At 54.0% G+C, this 22,316-nt stretch overlaps 1 protein-coding gene across 4 annotated transcripts; it reads left to right on the top strand.

Moving 5' to 3' along the window:
• Positions 1-15,248: 15,248 nt before the first annotated feature.
• Positions 15,249-21,188, top strand: RABGGTA (Rab geranylgeranyltransferase subunit alpha). Of its 4 annotated transcripts, XM_029239384.1 has the most exons (17): positions 15,249-15,391; positions 15,707-15,761; positions 15,933-16,043; positions 16,422-16,546; positions 16,739-16,926; positions 17,186-17,389; positions 17,702-17,785; positions 17,874-17,956; positions 18,046-18,147; positions 18,250-18,355; positions 18,449-18,500; positions 18,672-18,760; positions 18,891-18,979; positions 19,072-19,188; positions 19,827-19,940; positions 20,207-20,294; positions 20,961-21,188. In XM_029239384.1, the coding sequence occupies exons 2-17, from the start codon at positions 15,759-15,761 to the stop codon at positions 21,107-21,109; spliced, it is 1,704 nt and encodes a 567-aa protein (XP_029095217.1). In that variant the 5' UTR covers positions 15,249-15,391; positions 15,707-15,758; the 3' UTR covers positions 21,110-21,188. The 4 variants fall into 4 exon arrangements, 3 of the variants coding, with proteins under 3 accessions (XP_029095217.1, XP_029095214.1, XP_029095216.1); XR_003796069.1 differs by having other exon boundaries at positions 15,327-15,391; positions 18,250-18,500; positions 19,720-19,940; positions 20,961-21,011; XM_029239381.1 differs by having other exon boundaries at positions 15,327-15,391; positions 18,250-18,500; positions 20,961-21,176.
• The last annotated feature ends 1,128 nt before the right edge of the window (positions 21,189-22,316 follow it).

Raw genomic sequence — 22,316 nt, 5'->3', positions numbered from 1 at the left:
GTGACTAGAGCTGCCTACTTAAATTCCGCCATTTACCCAGGCACCCCACTCAGATCGCAGCGATCAGATTTCCTCACCACCCACTCCCTGCCTTCCACTCACCACCCTAAATTCCCCTAAGATTGGTGAGGGGCAGCAGCAGTTGCCTGTATGCTTTAAGAAGAAGGACAAGCACCTCAGGATCTCCAGCCTTCCACACCCATCTTTAAAAACATCATTGGAACAGATCCTTTCGTGAGGGCCTTGTTCCCTAAACGCCACAAGGTATCATGGGAAGAACATGGGCTTCAGAGTCATACAAATCTGTGCACAAATCCTAACTTCACCCCTTTGGAAAGTAAGTGAAATAACACATATGCACCAAGCAATATGTAGCCACTAAAGTTGTCGATTCTTCCTCTTAACAAACATTTAAGAGTATGCTCTGCACCAGGCACCATTCTTGGCTTTGGGAGCGCAGAGAACAAGACAGACCAGGCTTCAACCCACAGAGGACTTTCATTCAGCCCCGGAAGACCTTAGAAGTCAGCTAGACCTTCGACTTACCTTAGGAAGTGAGTGAACTGGGTCCCCAAGAGTACATCAACGCAGAGTTCAGCCTCAGCCCTGGTTATCTCAAGAAGCCGGAGGGAGCAGTGTTCTTTAAGAGACACTACACTGCCTCCCTCCAACAAGACTTAATTAATCTTAGAAACATAAACAATGGAGTCGAGCTCTGAGAGACTGAAACATGGACAGTGAGTGTTGATTGGAGGTAGAAGAGATTCAAGATCTGAGAAACCCAGTAGCAGAGTCTTAGGACATTTGGGGGATTAGTATTCATTCAGAAAACATTTATTTGACACCTGCATTCTGCCCAGCACCATACTAGGCACCAGGGAAGACTAGTTCAATTTGGTGAGATGGGTGCTATAGTAAGTTTACACAGTACCCTGACAGTACAGGAGGGAGCAACTGGCTCCATTAGGAGAGTGAAGGAAGTGATACTGACTAGAGACTTAAAGAATGGGAAGAGAGAAGGTGGGAGGGGGTTCGTTTTTTCTAACTATAAAAAAAAAAAGGCAGGTACTGAGGCACAAAATGGTGCAGGACAGCTAGAAGTTGGTATGATGTAAGTGTAGATGTGGTATGGGATAAGTTTCCAGGGAGAAAGGAGATGAGTAAAGATCAGTGATTAAGATTTAAATTGTGGGCAGTAGGTTTCCACCCGAGGGATTCATCTTAGATGCTGAGTGACTATTAAGGAAGTGCTCCCAGGGGAGCTGGGTGGAGGGGGAGAAGCCAAGCAAGAGCTCCAGTTCAGCCGTGGAGGGTGGCTTCCCTCAGAGCCCAGGGGAGAGCCCTGGAGTATAAGGCCTCAGGGTAGCCCTGCCTGGGACAAGGGAGCCAGGCTTTCATTCCCCACCACCACCATTGAGTAGTCACCCGTCACACTTTGGCCCAGGTGGGGCCAGGCAGGGCAAAGCAGCTCCAGGAGGTCATGGGCAGCCTTCCAAGAGGAGCTGCAGGTGTCAACCTTGAAAACACGTTGAAGGGGGTGTCATGCACGAAAATGGAAAAGGGCATCCGAGGGGATCTGGGCAGAGCATTAACACTAAGCTACAGGAGGGTTTAAGCAAGAGAGGAGTGTGCACTGATCTGTACTTGAGGAAGCTCACCAGGGCTGAGGTGTGGGGAGGATGGACCAGAGGGAGGACAGGCAGGCATCAGAAGAGCTGCCCAGAGGCTGGCCAATATCCCGGGATGTGATGGCAGCGGAGGTGTGGGCTGAGGAGAGATTGTAGGAGGCAGAGTCAATAGACAGGACCTGTAGGAAGGGAGGTGGGGCTGGTGCAGGACTGCCGTGCTGTTACCACTGGCATGGGGGCCGTGAAAGCAGCAGCAGGCACAGAGAAGGAAAGAATGTGCCGGAGTTGTGAAGGAAATCAGCCGTGGTGAGACACGGGCTGGCTGAGATACAGCCCCTACCCCTACCAGAGCAAATCTAGGGACTTGGCCAGTCCCCAGAAGATGCTTAATCCCCTAAGGGAGCCCAGGGAAGGATGGAGAAGAGATTTTTGATTAGCATTTTAAAATTTACATTTCTAAAAGGTGACATTCACATGGGTCAGAATCCAAAAGGTATATAAAGGAGAAGTTCCCCCTCCTATCCCTGCTCACTAGTGCCCAGTCCCAATCCAGAGGCAGCCAGCACTACCATATTCTTGGGTAGCCATAGAGAAAGCCCACGCCTGTACAAGCAAAGAGCTAAGCATATTTCAGAGAAGAGATTTGACTGCGTGCAAATCTGGGCCTCTCTTTCTCCAGCTAAGGGGTTGTATTTTCCAGTCTCTGAGGCCTATTATGGCCCTTGTGTTCTACACTTCCAAGCAAGGAGCAGCCCTGGCCCAGAGGCCTCACCCCTTCTCACGTTGTTAGGCAGGTGTTCCCATTACCCAAAACTTCCCTACCCCGCTAGCAGGGAGGGTAAGAGAAAGAGCAACTGAGGGCCTAAAGGATGGAGGAAAATGGCTGCAGAGAAGCAGTGGCGGTGCCAAGGAGCCTAGCCTCATCAGCCTGACCAGCCCTGGCCTCCTCAGAAGCGGACCCACACTGCACCTGTGAGATGCACGTCACGCCTGAAGTGGATTCCTCTTTTCTAGGGCAACTGCCCAAGGGTTTGGCGTGCCAAAGTGAGGCCAACCGTGGAGCTTCTGCTCCCAAGGAGTCCCCAGGGATGTAGCTCTGACCGATTGGCTGACACAAAACAAGGTGATGGAAGCAGGCCTGAACCATGGCATCTCAGATGCCAGCTTCCGGGACGAGTCACGGAGGAGGACTTCCCATCGGCTCCTGAAGGTCCCTTTGGGTGATGTGAATGACAGTGGTGTCAGGATTCAGGCATGGGGAATGAAGAGCACACACAAGGCCCCAGAGGAGCCCAGCCTAATAGACAAATCAAGGTGAGATGGTCGGGGCCCAGACCCACCCTTTTTCCCTCCTCATCCTGGCTCCTACCCACCCGTGGCCCCCACTGTTTTGCATGTTGCATGAGGTCCCTTCAGCTCCTGCTCTCCCTGTCACTGGGGAGGGCCCCCGCCATGACCTCAGAAGTTGCTTCGCCGCAGCCTGTCCCCCATCCCATCTGGTCCCCGGTCTTCACCCCCTAGGTTGGTCCACACCTCCACACAACCCCTCCTCCCCGGACCTTCGGCCTGTGTCCTCTCCGGCCTCCCATCCTTCCGCCGCTCCTCCTAGCCCCTCGGGGCCGCCTCAGCTGCCCTTCCCCCCGGGCCCTCCACACAATTTTCTCCCTTCCCTTCCATCTCCCAGTCAGCTGGCTTTTGTTGCAGCCTCCTCCTTGCCCAGCCCTGGGCAGGGCGAGGCAGATGGGCACAGGCAAGCTTTAGAAGACAAAGGTCTGGCTCTCAAAGTGCTTTCAGTTATCACCGTGAAACAATTAGACAGTCATGATGAGACCCAGGGTGGGGACTCGAAGGGGCGGGAGGGGTGGGCAGCCAGGCTGCTCCCTGGGCCACAGACAACTCTTGTTCCCTTCAGGTTTCACCTTCCTGGGGGTATTAGAACATCCTTACCCCTGCCTTTCTCTGCAAAACCTCACCTCTGCTTCAGTTCCTGCCTCCAGCAACCAAAGGCATCCTTGCCCATCTCGATCTGTCCTGATTCCCTCTGGGACAGTCACCTTGGCTAGCTCTCCTACACACACACCTTTCTTGGGTGCCCCCGCCCAGGGATCATCCACAGAGCTTTATTACCTCCTGTTTAACCAGGCTGGCCTGGTTCATGTTGAGCTGCAGAGGCAGGTCTGAGCAGGGGCTGAGGATGGGCACAGGCGGGACCTTCTCTGGATGGACGGATGGATGCCACTGCCCTCTGCACAGAGGCACCTGCAGAGCTCAGAAGTGGGCCAGCTCCCGGCAGGGCCCAGTGCAGGCTCGCTGGGAACAAGGTCAAGGGGTCACAGGGCCTGCCTGGCAACTTGTGTGCCAGAAGAGGAGAGGACCTGGAATCCGGCTGTGCTTAACTTGATAATGGGGGAATCTGGGAAGGAAAAGGACCCTTCCTTAAGCCCTTGAAATGGAGGAGGCTGCGAGGAATGCTGGGAAAGAGGCAGAGGGATGAAGTGGGGTCAGCTTTGCGCCATTTCTGTTACAAGTATGAACATATATGCTCCCATCCTCGACAGGCAGGTCTTGTCCCCCCCTTCCTTGGAGAGGTGGTTCCAGAAGAAACAGGCAAAGCTGGAACTCCACGAACAGATACTACTCCAGCAGCCCTGGAGGGGCTGGTGCAAGAGAAGGAAAGGCAACTGGGCTCCGGGCTTTCGCTGTCACTCTAACACAGCTGAGCCAGCCAGAGACCCGAGGCGCTGTAGGGGCTGAGAGAATTCGTGTTTAATGAGAGCAGCAATGACCTAAACACTCTGCCTAGGTCAGACTTCATCTTTTTTTTTTTTTGCGGTACGCGGGCCTCTCACTGTTGTGGCCTCTCCCGTTGCGGAGCACAGGCTCCGGACACGCAGGCTCAGCGGCCATGGCTCACGGGCCCAGCCGCTCCGCAGCATGTGGGATCTTCCCGGACCGGGGCACGAACCCGCGTCCCCTGCATCGGCAGGCAGACTCTCAACCACTGCACCACCAGGGAAGCCCCAGACTTCATCTTTTTCATCTGCCATATGAGGTACTGTAGTCTCTTACAGCTGAGGAGACTGAGGCTTAGGAAAGTTGGGGTACTTGTCCAGAGTTGCAGGTCTTTACTGTGAAAGGGTCTGGATTCAACCAAATACATGACTACAGAGTGCGAGCTCTTTCCCCTGCACCATGCTGCCTCTGCTGCTTGTTTTTTTGGTTTATTTTGTTGTTGTTGTTGTTATTGTTATTTGGTTTTGGAGGAGTTTTCTTTTTTGCGCAGAGGGTTGGGGGTTGGGCAGAATGGTGAAAGCATTCCCAAGTTCACTCAGCCCAAGGACCCCTCTGGCCAAATACAGAGTTGCCCTTCTCTCAATGTGACATTTCCTTTCCTCTGCACGTTTGCTCGAGTTGTTCTGGTCCCTGGCTTGCCGCCCGCTCCCCTCAACAGCCCCAGCCCCATTTCCACCTGCCAGAATTCTTCCCACAAGACTCATCTCGGGCTTCCCTGGTGGCGCAGTGGTTAAGAATCCGCCTGCCAATGCAGGGACATGGGTTCGAGCCCTGGTCCCGGAAGATCCCACATGCCGCGGAGCAACTAAGCCCGTGTGCCACAAATACTGAAGCCTTTTCGTGCCCTAGACCCCTGCTCTGCAACAAGAGAAGCCACCGCTATGAGAAGCCCACACAGAGTAACGAAGACCCAATGCAGCCAAAAATAAATAAATAAATTTAAAAAGAAAAAAAAAGAACTCATTTCAACTTCCTAGAAACTTCTGGTTTCTTCTGCAATTTCTCTTGCCCCTTTTCGGGAACCTATGACATTCACTTGGCTCTTGACTGGTATTAGAGCCGTGGATGTCCTCATCGGGTTCCCTAGATAAGGTGGAAAACCCCCTACCCCACCACAACCCCAGGACAGGAGCTGGGTTTTGGCCCCTTCTCCTCCTCCCCCAGCACAGATTCACAGAACCTTTGAACCCTGCAGTCAGAACAGAATAGTGCTTAAAGTGTCCAAGCCACCCAGGATGCAGCTGAGCTCACAGGCCCAGTGGGACCCACTGGTGAGGGGTCCACGCTCCCTCCCTGAGGCGGGTGGGCTGAGCCAGCTAATGGCAGTGGCTGTGCCCCAGGTCTCACACTCCCAGAACTGCAGCCCCACGTATTCCTCCGTCCTTGGCTCAGCCCCACGGGCTACACCTTGATCTCGGGTGGCCTCGGCCTGCAGCGGCTTGAAGCAGGATTTCGGTTCCCCGGCCAGAGACTAGAATCAGGCCGCGGCAGTGAGAGCACTGAATCCTAGCCACTAGACCACCAGGGACGGTGGCCAGTGACAAGGCCCCTGGCCTGCTGGCTTCGTAGAAATGAATTCCCACAAAGATATGGAAAGTAGTGAAACAAGTAAAGTGTTTATTAGGAGGAAAAAAGTGTACATGTGAATAAGACTCACATGGGTGGACTCAGAGAGAGAGAGTCGCACCCTCGTGGTAGTTTGAATCACTTATATGGGGCATTTCTTCCGGGTTTCCTTTGGCCAATCATCTTGCTTTGTCTGGCTCTGAGTCCATATTTGGTTTATCTCAGGGTCCTCCCATGTGTGCATGCGCATCTCAGCCAAGATGGATTCTAGTGAAGAGGCCTATGGGTAGACTGACATCACCTACTATGGGATGATGCCCCCTCCCTTTTTGGCCCCCAAGGAGCCTTTCTGCACATGTGTAGTTGGAAAGGTCTCCTTGACCTCGAGAATGAGAAATATGTGGTCTCTTCATCTCCCATCTGGGCAAGGCTCAGTTCTTCTCTACCCCTGCCATTCCTGTTAAAGTGTCTGCCAGAGGCAAAGTCCAGCTCTTTACCCCATTCCTGTTGTTGTTTTTATCTGGAAGTGAAATAGGAGGGAAGGGGGCAGGGCACAACCTTTAAAAGAATGACATAGCCATAGGACATGACAAAAACTCGTTAGAACCAACTAGATCCAAGATGGTGGAAGATTTGACTTCCAGTAGACCTTGAGCCTCATTATACGCTCATTGTAATACATTAGCATATGCTAAATGACACACCCACCAGCGCCCGTGACAGTTCCAAGGCTGACCATCAAAGATCAAAAAGTGAGGGCTTCCCTGGTGGCCCAATGGTTGGGAGTCCACCTGCCGATCCAGGGGACACGGGTTCGTGCCCTGGTCCGGGAAGATCCCACATGCCGCGGAGCGGCTGCGGCCCGTGAGCCATGGCCGCTGAGCCTGCACGTCCGGTTCTGAGATGGCCCACACTCTGTCTGTGGAGTGTGTTTCTTCTCTCTAAATAAATCCACTTCTTACCTATCACTTTTTCTCTCACTGACTTCTTTCTGCAAGGAGACATCAAGAACCTGAGCTTCATTAAGTCCTGAAACCAGGCGTGTGATCTCAAAAGACTGTGGGTTCAGGGGCTTCCCTGGTGGCGCAGTAGTTAAGAATCCGCCTGCCAATGCAGGGGACATGGGTTCAAGCCCTGGTCCGGGAAGATCCCACATGCCGCAGAGCACCTAAGCCCATGCGCCACAACTACTGAGCCTGAGCTCTAGAGCCCGTGAGCCACAACTACTGAAGCCCATAGCCTAGAGCCCGTGCTCTGCAACAAGAGAAGCCGCCACAGTGAGAAGCCTGCACACCGCAGCTAGAGAAGGCCCGTGTGCAGCAACAGACCCAGCGCAGCCAAAAATAAAATAAAATAAAGACTGTGGGTTCAAGTCCCAATCTGGGTTTAGGCTGGGTTTGAGTCCCGGCACATGCGTTCAAGTCCCAATCAGAGTTACACGGTTTCAGCAGTGTAAACAGGAGGCTGGTTGTAAATATCTCACCTGGAGCCCATCTATCTCGTGCCTCAACCTTAGCTCCCTGCCCCCTGCTCAGGGGCCTGGGTTTGGGAAGAGGACTGCGTAGCCTGGCTGCCAGCTATGGGAGCACTAGGGACCTCTGGGGGAGCAGGCCTGGGGAAGCTGGCCAACCCTGCAAGCTTCCCGAACCTCAACTCCAGGTCCTCCCTGCCCTCACACTTCAGGACTCAAGCCTGAGTCATGCTGGGTGCAAAGGGGACATGGAGACATAGTGTTGCTTCTGTCATCAGTTCCAGGCGTTCTCCTTCTTTACACTGAGTTCTGAGGCTCCACACCACTCCCTGTCTACCTCCTCCCCACCTCGCCCCAAGCTCCCTGCTCTGGGATCTAAGAGTCCCAGCTCACCCTCCTAAGCCCCATCCAGCGGGGTGCATCATGTCTTGCTCTGACCACCATGGCTTACCATTCATTCATTCACTCATTCATTCTTTCCCAGGACCCCTACGAACACCACCAGCTCTATCTCAATACCCTGTCTAATTTTCCTCGGGGCACTTACGACTTGATGAAATCGTCTTTTGTGTGTATTTGCTTCTACAGTGTCAGTCTCCCCAGCTTGAGTGTAAGCTCTACGAGAGCAGGGACCTTGGCAGTCTCGGTCAGTGCCGTGGGGTGAGCTGTATTGGTGCTCAGTGATTACTGCTCAAGGACTGACTGGCTGAATTATGTAAATGTTTGTTGAGCAACCACCACGGGGCAGGCAGGTGAGGAGACATGCTATCAAACCAGCCTTCTCGGTAGGTCATGGCAGGAGCAGAAGCAGAGGGGCTGTACGCCCACAGGATGAGCTGAAAGAGGGCAACACAGGCCCTGCTTCTGGGGAAGCACAGAGGAGATGTGTGTCCGAGCCCCAAGCCAGGGCTCCTCCCCCATACCTGCAGCCCCAGCTCCAAGCTCACTTCCCTGGGAAACCTCACCCACCCCCATAGGAGCTCACCCAGCACCACACACACCTCCCTAAGGGCAGAGCTGTAATTTTACATTTGCTTATAGGATTACTTGACTGCCTCTCTACACTGTTCCCAACACTCAGAGGGTTCTGTGCGACAGCCCCTCTCAGGACCATAAGCTCCAGGTGTCCGTGTTTGGCCTCTGTGCCCAGCATGGTGTCCAGCACAGGGGCACTCAGTCACTGTTGAATGAATGAATGGAACAGGGAAGAGGTAAGGGCAGGGTCCTCCCCAAAGCAAGCAGCTCCTCCTTCCTGGGACTGTCCTCTGTCCCCTGCTCTCATCTCCCAGCCAGAGCATCCCTTCCTTCCCTAGGCCCCCGCAGTCTCACTTTGTTCCAAGGCTTCTGTTTCTCATGCAGGCCTAGAACATCAGGACTGCCTACCTCCTGGCACCACTCACAGTGTATACGCCCCAAGCCCAAGGCATACCATGGAGCTGTGCAGCAGACAGGCTGCCACCCAGGCCCTGCCAGACACGTTCCCAGTCCCACCAGTGCTCTGGGCAATGCTGTCAACTTCACCAAGCACCGTGCAGTGCAGAGACTCTAGTTCTGGTTCAAGAAGATTTTCCAGCTTTTCAGCCCTGTTTCCCGGTTGCTTTCCCTACATCTCTTCCCCTAGAGATGCCAACCTGAGTCAGCACCCGCCACACCCTGGGGGAGACAGGATGCTCTAGCGTGGGGACTTTCCCTGGGCCCTTCTGTCTTTTGGGCCGAGACTTGGGGCCCTGCCCTTCCCTCTGACTGGCCAGTCCGTTCCTTCCTCTTCTCCAGTTATGGGTACCTGGTGGCACTGTTGGCTATCGTGGAATTTCCCCAATCCGGCAGAAGACACTGGGGAGCAGGAAGGAGAGGAAAAAAATCCAAGCACGAGGACCAAGTATGAAGGACCCCAGGACCCTGGGGAGGTGGTGAATATAGAGGATCTTCTTGGGCTTTGAGTCATTCTGGTTCCCTGGGCCATCCCAGGCGTCAGATTCCTTCATAACTTTGGGGAACATTCTAGTCCTTGAATGTTCTCTACCCCATTCTCACAAGGTTGTTGACCAACACATGCTTGATTACCTCCCATGATGGTGAGCTCACCACCACTCATTTAGGCCCATTCCACCTTTGGACAGCTTTAATTATAAGAAAGTCTTCCCCCATAATAAAGCTATATACATTCACTGGTCTTTGTTCTTTGTGCTCAAGATTAACAGAATCAATGTGGCTTGTGTTCCAACTAACAGCCCTTCAAGAGTTTGAAGGCCACTGTCATCTGCCCCTTGAGCCCTCTCCCCCAGTTCGGCATTCCCATGTTCTCTCTCTGGTCATGGACTCTCCTCACCACCTTGATTGCTCCCTCTGGACCTTGCTGTTTGTCCCTGTCCTCTTAAAATGGACCAGACACTCCCAACAGGGTCTCACCATCACAGATTTGGGGCCTCTGCACCCCATCATTCTGGGTCCTAAAGCTCTCTTCGTGCAGCTCAAAGTCAGGTCAGTGCTTCTGGCAAGGAGTCAACTCTTACCAGCCCTGTGCCAACCAGAACCTCCCTGTCTGCACACACTGGTGTTATTCCATTGCCCACACATCATGCTCTTGTACAGAGGATGATTTGAGGACCAAAGAACCAGATTGTACCTCTGTCACTATTCAGTGCTATCTGGTCAAATATGGGTCCTCAAATTATGTTTAGATCCAGATTCCATCATCCAGCATTCCTCCCAACTACATGTTAGCTACCTTCAATTATGAGAATGGCACTGTGTGCTCATCCAACATATCACTGAAAAGTGCCACCACTAGGGACTTCTCTCCAAGTTGACAAACACACATTAACCACTATTATTTGGAGATGAATATCCTACCAGTTATATCTACTATCCTATCAGCCTACCCACAGTTAACCATTTCGTCCCTCAACATATCCTGACATGGAGCTGATGGGTGCAAAAGCTCTATGATAATCACTGGGAAACCTGGTTTCCAACTCTGGCTCTGCCGCCAACGTGTATGTGGTTTCATGTCACCAAGTATCTCTGGGCCGCTGGGAGCTGAACGGGAGCCAGATGATCTGTCGAGCCCTCTCCAGCTCTGATGTCCTGTTCTGTGGTAGTCAAGGTTAGAGAGAAGGTCAGGAAGCTGGGGGAGAGGAGGGTCCATGTTGCAAGAAGTAAGAAATGGGCACTTCTGCTCATGCATGGGGAAACTTCAACCCTGCCCTTCCTGCTGAGCAGCAGGTGCCAGGCTCTGCTCTTGCCCTTGCAACTCCTTTACTGCAACTTAAGCTGACCCTCAGCCTTCCCAGCATTTGATTTCCTCTCAGGTGCCCGGGGTGCCCCCATCCAAACATCTAACCACTGCTCACTTGATACCCTGTGGAACTATGGCCCCAGGAAGATCCAGACCATCAGGTCTGAGTTCCTCTGAGTGGAACTCCCTCCCCCACCCGGCCCTCCAGCACACCCACCCCAGCTTTCCAGAAGTCTTGTGACACTTCCACACCCCCTCACTCTCCCACACACTCTGGGCCTTTGCCGCAGAGCACGGTGGGCAAGCCAGACGGAGGGAAGGTGAGTAAGAGTGTCTTCTGGATCAGACAGCCAGGGTCAGTTGGTTGGTCTGTTCAATTTAGAGAAGTAGCAAACTTTATTGTGTGTGTGTAAAGGGTGATTTAGTTGTCCTCTGAAGGGCACCCTGCCTCCCAGAGTGAGACCAGGCTCTTATCACTTACAAGCTGTGTGACCTTGGGCAGAATTTCAGTTTCTTCTTATCACGGCTGTAAAGAATTTAGTCATTATTAATATTGGCTTCAAGGTCACAGAACCTCTCTTCATGGTCTATTTTTTCCTTCACTCCGTCAGTGAGGATTCTTTGCCCCACATCCCCAGTCCTGCCCTCACCATGCCTCTACCAGAGCTTGTTTGTGGGTCCCTCATCTCTGCCTCCTGGGGTCCCCATTTTCTGCTGGGTAGAATTACTACCTGTGCCCATGCTGACATCTTCTGTTATCGACAACAGCAACTTTAGTCATCTGACTCTGGTTGATTAGTGTTCAATTAGCACAGGATCGAGGTCAGAGGGGACCAAAAAAGGAATAAAATTTTTGATAGATTAATCATAAACTTGGTAAGGGAACTCGGTTTTAGGGGGACTTGGTTTCCTCCCAGCTGTGTGACCTTGGGCAAGCAACTTAACCTCTGTGAACCCACTGTATGCATTGGTCCTCACCGTAAAATCATAATACCTACTTCACATAGGTAGTGAGAACATCAAATAGGATGTCTGAGGCTCAGTCAGTACTCGGTTATTACTTGTTCTTTTCTCTACGTAGAAGGCAGTAAAATCCCTTCCTCAAATGTCATTCAGATTGTGGCCCTCAGACACCAGCATGGTCCCCACTTATCCCACACAGGATATAACTCCTGACACCTCCTTTTGCCTTAAAGCAAGAGGTTTGTCTTGTTTCCATTGCTCTTATCTCCAAAGGCACCCGGTTCAGCTTCTGCCTGCCTGCCTGCCTGCCAGCTAAGTCTGTCACAACACATGCCTGAAACGCCCTTCCTGTCCTCTTTCGAAAACCAGGCCCCACCTTCTTGGAGACAGATTTTGAGACTCGCTTCATCCTTTAAGTCGGCTTGTCTCAGATTTCCCAGTTTCAGGATTACTAATCACTAAAAAATATTTCATGCCTACTTCAGCCTTCCTCCACCCCCTTTCCTCCGCCCTTAGTGACTATGATGTAAGACTGTATCTGGCAGATCGGCATCTGTGGGCACTTGTGTTCCCGGGTATCTGGTTGCACATGTGAGTGGCTATAGAGCAGGAAGCAAGAACAGCTGGTGACCAAAACAACCCAACTAAACAAACAAAAAAAGCAGTTGATGAGGTAGAGAGAGGGCCGGGCTAGATCAGACCCATGTCCACTTGACCACTTACTACATGGGTAGCACTTAGCAAGTTACTCAGCCTTTCTTTCTGAGCCTTTATTCCCTGGCATATTTGTCATGAAAATTAGCTATAACTATTTACTGAGCCCTTACTCAGGGCAGACACTGTCCTAAGCACTTCACATAGACTTTTACATTTAATCTTTACTTCAACCCTAGCAGGTAGGTAACATTATTTTTCCTATGCTACTGTTGAAGGAGTTGAGACACAGAAGAAAGTCAACATAGAGGTTAAGTGCCTTGCCCAGGTCACGTATCTAATAAGTGGCAAAGCCAGGATTTGCACCCAGGCAGTCAGACCCCAGAGTCCATGTTTTTTCTTCTTTTTTTTTTAATTTAATTTGTTTATTTTTGGACCTGTTGGGTCTTCGTTGCTGCACGTGGGCTTTCTCTAGTTGCAGCGAGCGGGGGCTACTCTTAGTTGCGGTGCACGGGCTTCTTATTGTGGTGGCTTCTCTTGTTGCGGAGCACAGGCTCTAGACACGTGGGCTTCAGTAGTTGCAGCATGCAGGCTCAGTAGTTGTGGTGCACGGGCTTAGTTGCTCCACGGCATGTGGGATCTTCCCGGACCAGGGCTCGAACCTGTGTCCCCTGCACTGGCAGGCAGATTCTTAACCACTGCGCCACCAGGGAAGTCCCAGAGTCCACGTTCTTAACCACTCTGCACACTGCTTCCCACGTGTGATCCTGTGTGTGTGCAAAGCTCTTGACACAGTGACTGGCACAAAGACAGCCATTAAATGGTGTAACTCTTTCCTCACTGGGACAGTGAGGAAGTACAGGAGGCCAGGACAAGTGTCTCTTTTCCCCTGTAACTTGTTACAGGGCCTCAGAAAAGACAGAATATAGAGTGGGCACTTTACACACATTTCCAGGGCCTGAAAAAGGTGTGGAAGAAATGTAAAAAATTTAAAGCCATATTTTCTTACCCAGATGTGTGTTATAAACATACACATGCCACATGGACACACACTTCTCACAAATACATCACACTCACACATAGACACTCAGTGACCACTTTGAACCCATGAAGTCTCCATCAGGAAACCTTCCTAGGCTGGTCCAGTCCTCACAATTTCTCCCATCCCTGAATGCCAACAGCCCTCACCGTTAGGCCCAGCCAAGCCAGCCCTCACTATGCGGTGTTGTATCCATTCAGATAACTACCCAATAACTACTGAGAACCAGGGCCAAGTATTGGAGAAGCAAGACCAAAAAAAAATATTGTTCCTGTCCTCCAGGAACTCTGAATCTCCTAGGCGATGTTAGCATACAAACCAAGGCTCACCATAGGCACAGTGGGGTAAATGCTATCACTAACAGACTGGGGCATTTTAGAGAGCTTCCTGGAGGTGACACAAGTTAAATTTTAAAGATGAACAGGAGCTATTCTGGCAAAGGAAGAGGTGTGGAGGAAGGAGAGTAAGGAAGCGGGAACAGGTTAATGTGCTTGGGAAACTGCAAGTCATCCTATCAGCTGTAATGAAGTTTTTAACAGGGACAGGCAGGACATGAGGCCATAGGGGTAAGCAGGGTCCAAATGCCAAAAGGCCTGATGTGCTGACCTGAGAGATTCAAAGTCTTTCCTGAAAAGATGTCAGGAGCCATGGAAGGGTTTTGGGCAGAGAAACAACATGATCAAATCTGCATTTCAGAAAGATTGATTCAGCAGCACAGAGGTGAACTGGTAAAAGAGGGGACAGGGTGGAGATGAGGGAACATTGAAAAGACTTCCAACAATCCCAGGAATAAATGAACTTAAATTCTTAGTGCAGTGGGAATGGAGAGGGTATTTAAGAGATATCAAGGAAAAGTGGGGAGGCCATCCACTAAAATAGGAAACATAAAGGCCAAAGTCTACGCTGGAAGGAGGGGAGACAATGATACCTTTTGACTTTTGGAGTTTGAGGTGTCTCTGGGACACCCAGGTGATACCTAATAGGCTTATGAATACGTGTGTGTCTGCGACTTCCCTGGTGGTCCACTGGGTAAGACTCTGTGCTCCCAGTGCAGGGGGCCAGGGGTTCAGTCCCTGGTGGGGGAGCTAGATCCCACATGCAGCAACTAACAGCCCCAACAAAAAATCCCGCATTCCGCAACAAAGATCCAGCGTGCCACAACTAAGACCCTCTGCAGCCTGACTAAATAAATATTTTTTTAAAAAATGTTTGTGTCTCTCTGTGTGTGTACATTTTTTTCCATTATAAAAGCTTGCAAGACATCTGGGCTGGAGATATAAATTTAAATGTTATCAGCTTACAGATAGCAATTAAAACCATGAGTGTGGATGAAGTCACCCAAAGTGTGGGCCAGAAGATCTGTGGGCCCAGGACAGAGCTCTGGGGAGCTCCGATTCCAAGCAGTTGAAGGCTTGGATTTGTGAACATTCTCCCAAGGGAGCAGTGTGTGAAGTGGAAAAGAGTGTGGAAAGGGCCCTGGATATCACCAACATTTAGGGGAAGAGAAGGTAAACAGATGAGAAGAGAGGGGCAAAAGTGCAGGAAAAGCCAGGACAGGGTGTCACGTCGAGGGAAGTCAGCAGCATCAAATGCTGCAGAGGTCAATGGAGGTAAGGAGAGGAAACTCCATCAGTTAGATTTAGCAACTAAGAGGTGGTGAGTGCGGCCAGAGAGAGGTTAGTGGAGCGCTGAGAGGGTGGGCTTCCGGCTGTGGGGGAAACCTTTTCAAATGAAACGCAGTTTGAGTAGGTGGCTGGAATTGCACCCTGCGCTGCTTCCCCGCGCGCGCCACAGTCACGCGTGCACACTCTTACACACCAGAGGGCTAACAGGGACTTTGCGCTCCCGGACAGGGCTCCCAGAGATCCTGCGCAGGCGCCTCCGGAGCCCGCCTGCTCTGCCGCGAGCCCCTCCCCAGGCCTGCAGAGGGCGCTGAGTCTCGGAGAGCCGGGGCGTGACGCCGCTCTAGCTAGCGCTAGCGCTCGGGCTCGGTGGTGGGCGCCGTAGCTCCGCGTCCCGCACGCCTCCTCCCAGCACAGGTGGGTCCGCCGGCGGGGGCCAGCAGTGCTTGGGATCCGTGGGGCGGGCGGGTAGCGACAGCCTCTGGGCGCGGAGTAGTCCCCATCACCTAAGTGCTCCAGCTCGGGCCAGGCTCCGGCGAATCGGGCCGTGGACAGGGCTGCACGTGTGCATGTCCCATTCCGGGTGGGTGCCTTCAGGACGTGCAGTGCCTGTCCCGGAACCCCTTAACACCCCAGGGGTCTCCGCCCCGGCTCGCCCGCGGCTTCCTGGGGACGTCTAGGGACGGGGCTACCAGGGGCGGGGCTCCCATGATTGACACGTCTCTCCCCCAGGTTTCACGGGCACCACTTGACCCCTACCCTGCCCTGAATCTGAGCCAGCACCATGGTGAGAACCCTGAGCGCAGCCCCTCACCTCCGCATGTCCATGCCCTTGCCCTTGCCCTTGCCCCTGCCCCGCGTGGCCTGCCTCCGTTGCCCGATATAACGGAGTGGGGGTTCCGGTGGGTATGCCCCCTGCAAGGCAGCCTGCACTCTTGCAACCCGGCCATCCCTATAGCACGGGCGCCTGAAGGTGAAGACATCGGAAGAGCAAGCGGAAGCCAAAAGGCTAGAGCGGGAACAGAAGCTGAAGCTATACCAGTCAGCCACCCAGACTGTCTTCCAGAAGGTGGGGCCCTCAGAGGTCGTCCCCTCCCACAGTGGCTCCCTTAGTATAGCACTGAGGCCAAGAACTGCGCCTTAGAGTCAGGCTGCTTGGATCCATATCTGCGTTCTATCAGGTACTAGCTGTGTGTCCTTGGGCAAGTTACTGAATCTCTTTGGACCTCAGTTTGCCCATCTGTAAAATGGGCCTAACAATTGCACTTACTGCATAAGGCTGTTGTGAAAATTAAATGAGAGAATACATGTAAACCCATAAAGTGCTTTGTATAGTACCTATAGTATAGTATGGCATTCACAGAACAGTTGGTAGTTGTATTTATGTTATTAGCCCTGTAGCAGGAGAAAGATATGATCTCTCTGACCCTGCTATCTACCTTCTCAGCGCCAGGCTGGAGAGCTGGATGAATCAGTGCTGGAACTGACAAGCCAGATTCTGGGAGCCAACCCTGATTTTGCCACCCTCTGGAATTGTCGCCGAGAGGTGCTCCAGCGGCTGGAGGTCCAGAAGTGCGTAGGGGTTCAGAGCCCCGGGAAGATGGCCCTGGCTCTGCCCCTGCCCTGCCTGGGTCCAGGGCTGGAGGAAGAGTGGGGCAGCCAGGGGCATAGGCAGAGGGCAGTGGAGGGCTGGGTGCAGAAAGACAGGGGTGAGCTGAGATTGGGTGTTGGAGGGCCCTGACCCCCATTCCCCTCTGGGTGCAGGTCCCCCGAGGAGTTGGCCACTCTGGTGAAGGCAGAACTGGGCTTCCTGGAGAGCTGTCTGAGGGTGAACCCCAAGTCTTACGGTACCTGGCACCACCGCTGCTGGCTGCTGGGCCGCCTGCCAGAGGCCAACTGGGCCCAGGAGCTGGAGTTGTGTGCCCGCTTCCTCGAGGTTGATGAGCGGAACTGTACGTGCTCGCAGATTCTGTCCCTACAGCCCTCACCTGCCCCACATTCCGGTACTAGGGCCTCAGTAAGGCCCAGAGTGGGGAGGGATGGCCAGGATGGGCCCACTGAGCTGATGGCAAAAGGGATGATGGAGCCAAATGTATCCTCCATGGAGTGCAGAGAGGTGTTTCTCAGGATCTCCGAGGGAACTCCAGGGGTACCAGCCGGGGAGATTCTCTTGCCCTGCGTCTGAGATGTGCTGTCTGCCCTTCCCCCCAGTTCACTGCTGGGACTACCGGCGGTTTGTGGCTGCGCAGGCAGCTGTGCCCCCTGCAGAGGAGCTAGCCTTCACTGACAGCCTCATCACCCGAAACTTCTCCAACTATTCCTCCTGGCATTACCGCTCCTGCCTCTTGCCCCAGCTGCATCCCCAGCCAGACTCTGGACCTCAGGGGCGCCTCCCTGAGGATGTGCTGCTCAAAGGTAAGCAGAGTCAGGGGGTGCTGGGGAGGACTCTGCAGTGCCACCCTTCCAACCCTGATGCCTAGGCCTGTTCCTGAACCTGCCACTTGGGAATTTGCCTGGCTCTGGGGGTGCATAAGATCCAGCCCCTGGCTGCAGGGAGCCCAAGTGTCCAATGGGGAAGATAAAACTGAAATGTGCAGCCCCTGGGCAAGGCCAGCCTATAGGTGAAACTGCAGGCTGGAGGAACTCCAAGGTGAGGGTGGGATGTTGGGGTGGCCAGGAGCCAAGCAGGGCCCTAACCACAACCCCATGCCTCCGTGGCCCCCACAGAGCTGGAGCTGGTGCAGAACGCCTTCTTCACTGACCCCAATGATCAGAGTGCCTGGTTCTACCATCGTTGGCTCCTGGGACGAGGTGAGCAGTGGCGGAGGAAGCTGGGTGATTAGGGCTTAGAAGGAATGGAAGAATATTTAAGGAGACCTGAGGCTGTGTCTTCCCCCAGCGGATCCCCAGGATGCTCTGCACTGCCTGCACGTGAGCCGGGATGAGGCCTGTCTGACTGTCTCCTTCTCTCGGCCCCTCCTAGTGAGTCCTGCAGCTTTTGCCGGAGAGCATCGTGGATCGTGGGCCTGGTGCTGTTGGAGTGACGGGTCTCTCTTTGTCCCCCGTGCCAGGTGGGCTCCAGGACGGAGACCTTGCTGCTCTTGGTGGACGAGTCACCCCTGGCCGTGGCGTGGAGGACCCCAGATGGCAGGAACCGGCCTAGCCACGTCTGGGTATCCCAGGATTGGTGGGCAGACTGGAGGCTGGGGTAGGGCTGGGCTGGGACTGTCAGGAAGGTGGTGCAGCCGGGCTTTTTCTTAACCCCGTGCTCCCAGCTCTGTGACCTGCCCGCCACCTCTCTCAACGACCAGTTGCCCCAACATACATTTCGTGTCATTTGGACAGCAGGTGGTGCCCAGAAGGAGTGTGTGCTCTTAAAAGGTGACATAGCCCGCACCTCCCCCCTTGGCAGCAGCCCTCATCCCTCTCTTCCTGTCATGGGTGTCCCCTCCTACCACCTGCTCTTTCTTACAGGCCGCCAAGAGGGCTGGTGCCGGGACTCCGCCACGGATGAACAGCTCTTCAGGTGATGGTGACAGGGAAGCACACAGACAAGGATGGGGGCTCTGGACTCTGGGCATCAGGCAGCTGGGCAGGAGGCTGGGGGCTTAAGCAGTTGATCTCAGACTGGATACTGGGGCTGACTAGTACCCCAGGGCTGGAGCATCATCCCCTCCCCCACCCTGCCCACCCTCAGGTGTGAGCTGTCGGTGGAGAAGTCCACGGTGCTACAGTCCGAGCTTGAATCCTGTAAGGAGCTGCAGGAGCTGGAGCCAGAGAATAAATGTGAGGCCCGCTCCCCTGAGGAGGCCCCTTTCTAGGGGGGCACCCCTTGGGGAGAGTGAGAAGGGTCTCCAGAGGATGGGAGCAGAGGAGGATCCAGGAGAGACCATCCTTTTCCCTGCCCTCTCCCCAGGGTGCCTGCTCACCATCATCTTGCTGATGCGGGCGCTGGACCCCCTGCACTATGAGAAGGAGACGCTGCAGTACTTCCAGACCCTCAAGGCAAGTCGGGTCCATGGGAACCGGCGAGGGGGAGGCCCAGCGGGCAGGAGGAGGGCAGCTGACGTGCATTCTCCGTCCCTTCTCCCTGCCAGGCCGTGGACCCTATGCGGGCAGCGTACCTGGACGACCTGCGAAGCAAGTTCCTGCTGGAGAACAGCGTGCTCAAGATGGAGTACGCGGAGGTGCGCGTGCTGCACCTTGGTCACAAGGTAGGGACTGCGCACGCGCCTTCCCGGCCTTTGCCCTGCTAGCTGGCCTCCCTCTTCCTCAGGACCTGGCCGGCTTTTATATCCGCTCCCTGGGCCTCAGCCGAGACACTCACCATGCCCCCGGCTTTCCTTCAGTCGCACGTGCCTTTCTGGACATTTCTTCCTCAGCTCATTCCCATGCTTCTCTCCCTGGAGCAGGCCCCAACACCTAAAACCTCAGTAGTTTCCAGAACTTTCTGACAAACCCTCCAGACTCTCTTTTTCCTCTGTAGTCCTTCCCAATCAATCTCCCCAACACGTCACTGCTGCCCACCTTCGCCCCCACCAGCCGATCCCAGACTCACCAGGCCCGCTCCCACCAGTGTCTGTGTTTATCCCAGCGCCCTCCTCCATCCCCCTTACCTGCCCAACTCCCACCACCCCACTGGCCACCCAGCCCGAGGGCTCAGGCCTCTCCCATGTCCTTGACGTGGAGCCTGTACTGCCAGGCGTGCTGAGGCAAGCGTCCCACCTACTCCCTCTTCTCCTCAGCTGGGGTCCCCAAGGGCCTGTGTGGGGCACACAGGGCAAGTGCCTGATAAACGATGGCTGAGGACTTTCCCCCAGGTCTCGCTGGGTATCTCATCCCCCCTCCTCAGGATCTGACGGTGCTCTGCCATCTGGAGCAGCTGCTCTTGATCACTCACCTTGACCTGTCGCACAATCGTCTCCGAGTCCTGCCCCCTGCCCTGGCTGCCCTGCGCTGCCTCGAGGTAAAGCACTCACTCCTGCGTCGCTGTCCTGGGTGATCCTTTTCCCCTTCCTCCACCTCAGAAGTCTGCCCACCCTACAAAGAGATGCCCAGGTCCTCCCAGACCCCACAGATGACCCCTGCCTTCTCCTCTGTCACCCAGCCTGACCCCAGGAGCCCTTCCATGTACTGTAAGCTGATCACCCTGGGTTCCCCAGTTGCTTGTACCAATCCCAGGCTGACAGCTGCCTTCCCTGCCTTGTCTTCCCTGCCCTCCCTGCTCCCCAGGTGCTGCAGGCCAATGACAACACTATCGAGTCCCTGGATGGTGTCACTAACCTGCCCCGGCTGCAGGAGCTTTTTCTGTGCAACAACCGTATCCTTCCTTCTGGGTGCCTTTCAGACAGCAGGTAGTACGAGGTGCCACACCAGGAGGGGACAGACAGCAAGCAGGGTGGTGTGCCCCTGGACATGGAGAGGGGGCTCTGGCTGTCTAAGCTGAGGAGAGAGGGTAGCCTGGCGCTGTATGAGGCTATCATTGACTTGTACTGGTAGAGTTTTGGAGGATGGAAGTAAGTGACTTCCTCAAGCCAGAGTTCACAAACCAGCAGCCTACAGATATTCTTGAGCAGCGCATCATGTTTTTAAAATCAGGAAGTTTCATATTTTAAAAAATCTAGAATTTTGATTCTTCTTTAAAAAATGGAAATTAAAGCAACGTTTAGCCTGCATTTCCACTTGGCAACCCTTGACCATTGGTGGATCATGGGTGCCTCTGCATCTGGGGCTAGCTTTCACCTTGGCCATAGTCTCCACCACTCCTTCTGGGACTGTATCCAGTCAGCCTCCTGTGCTTCCTGCCTGGCCCCCGGGGGCCGGTGTTTGCAGTCTAGAGCCTTACGCCCTCTGGGGAAGCGGACAAGGTGCCCACCAAGCAGGCTGCTAGGCAGCAGTCCCTGTTCTTGAGGGAAAGCAGTGATGGGTGCACAGGAGCAGGTGGATCTGGAGGAACCTGCCAAGCTTTCCTTGACTCCTGCCCAAGGCCTCCAGCAGCCTGCAGTGCTCCAGCCTCTTGCCTCCTGCCCCAGGCTGGTCCTCCTCAACCTGCAGGGCAACCCCCTGTGCCAAGCAGTGGGCATCTCGGAGCATCTGGCCGAGCTGCTGCCTTCAGTTCGCAGCAGCCTCACCTAAGAGACTCTGCCCCCGCCCCCTGCCCTTTAACTTATTGGAACTGAATAAACAATGAAGAGGCCCCCAAAGGCTGCTAAGCCTTCGCCGCCACCATCATTACTACTGCTGCCTATCCTGGAAAAGAAAGGGAGAGAGTGAGGGTATGTCAGTTCACCCCCTCTACTTTCATTTTATGCTCAGTCCTGCTGTTCCCTGTCATGGAGAACCAAAGCCTCAGTATCTGGGGCAGAATCAGGGCAATGGCTGGATTTGAATCTACATTCCAGTTTGGGGCTGGGCTGGGTCTAAGTTCCAGGCTGGAATCAGATTTGAGTTCATGTTCTGGTTGGGGCTGGACCACAAAGCAGCTGGAAGTCTCTCTAACTGAAAGGGGCTCGTAGAAGTTTCTCCCGTGACCTGTGCCCCTTCTAGATGCCCTGTCTGCCCTGGCTCTCCTTTACCACAGCTAAGAAAGCTCTTCCCAGGAGGAGTGGGCCAGGGCGCCCTGGCTCCCCTCTCTTACAGCAACACTGTCAGTCCCCATGAGTAGCATGCTCTGGATAAAGAGCCCTTGGAAATCCTTGATCCCATTTGATCCTCACAAGCTCTCAGGGCTGAGACGATTAGGCCCATAGTACTGTTGAGGAAACTGCTGTTAAGATGCACCCAAGGTTGCTGACCTCAAGTGCTGGAGCCAGAGCTGTCTCTGCAACTTGGTCTGGGATTCCAGATTCATGTTCTTGCTTCTGGATTGGGCAGAGCCTGGCCCCAGCTCCCGAGGTACCGAGACGGTGTCTTTTCCCATGGTCCCCCTTCCAACACACATACACATACCTTGTCCTGACTTTGAAAGCCCTGAGGCACTTGAGCCTCCCCGGAGGGAGGAAAGGGGAGCGACTCAGGGGTGAGGGCACTGAGTCAAACCTGGCTGGGTGGGGAAAGAGAAAGATTGAAACAAGAGGGAGAGAATGTGACAAGGCATTTACCTGGTTCCCTGAGAATCTACCTGGACCCACATGTGCTCACACACAACCAGACTCTCAGGGCCCTGCCCCTCCCATATCCGTAGTGATACACAGACAGCCCCTCCATGAAGCCCTTTGGCTGACCTGCCTCACACCTGCCTGGAATTTTGATTTCCACTAGTGCATCCTCTGAGCGTGCTGGAGGATGTGGGGACTTAGACCTGGACAGGAAAAGGTCACGGGGATGTGAAGGGCTCTGTGCC

Source organism: Monodon monoceros, unplaced genomic scaffold, assembly GCF_005190385.1.
Source record: "Monodon monoceros isolate NGI ecotype Baffin Bay Population unplaced genomic scaffold, NGI_Narwhal_1 Super_Scaffold_21, whole genome shotgun sequence".
Classification (NCBI taxonomy): domain Eukaryota; kingdom Metazoa; phylum Chordata; class Mammalia; order Artiodactyla; family Monodontidae; genus Monodon; species Monodon monoceros.
This window is presented reverse-complemented; position numbering and strand designations above follow the sequence as displayed.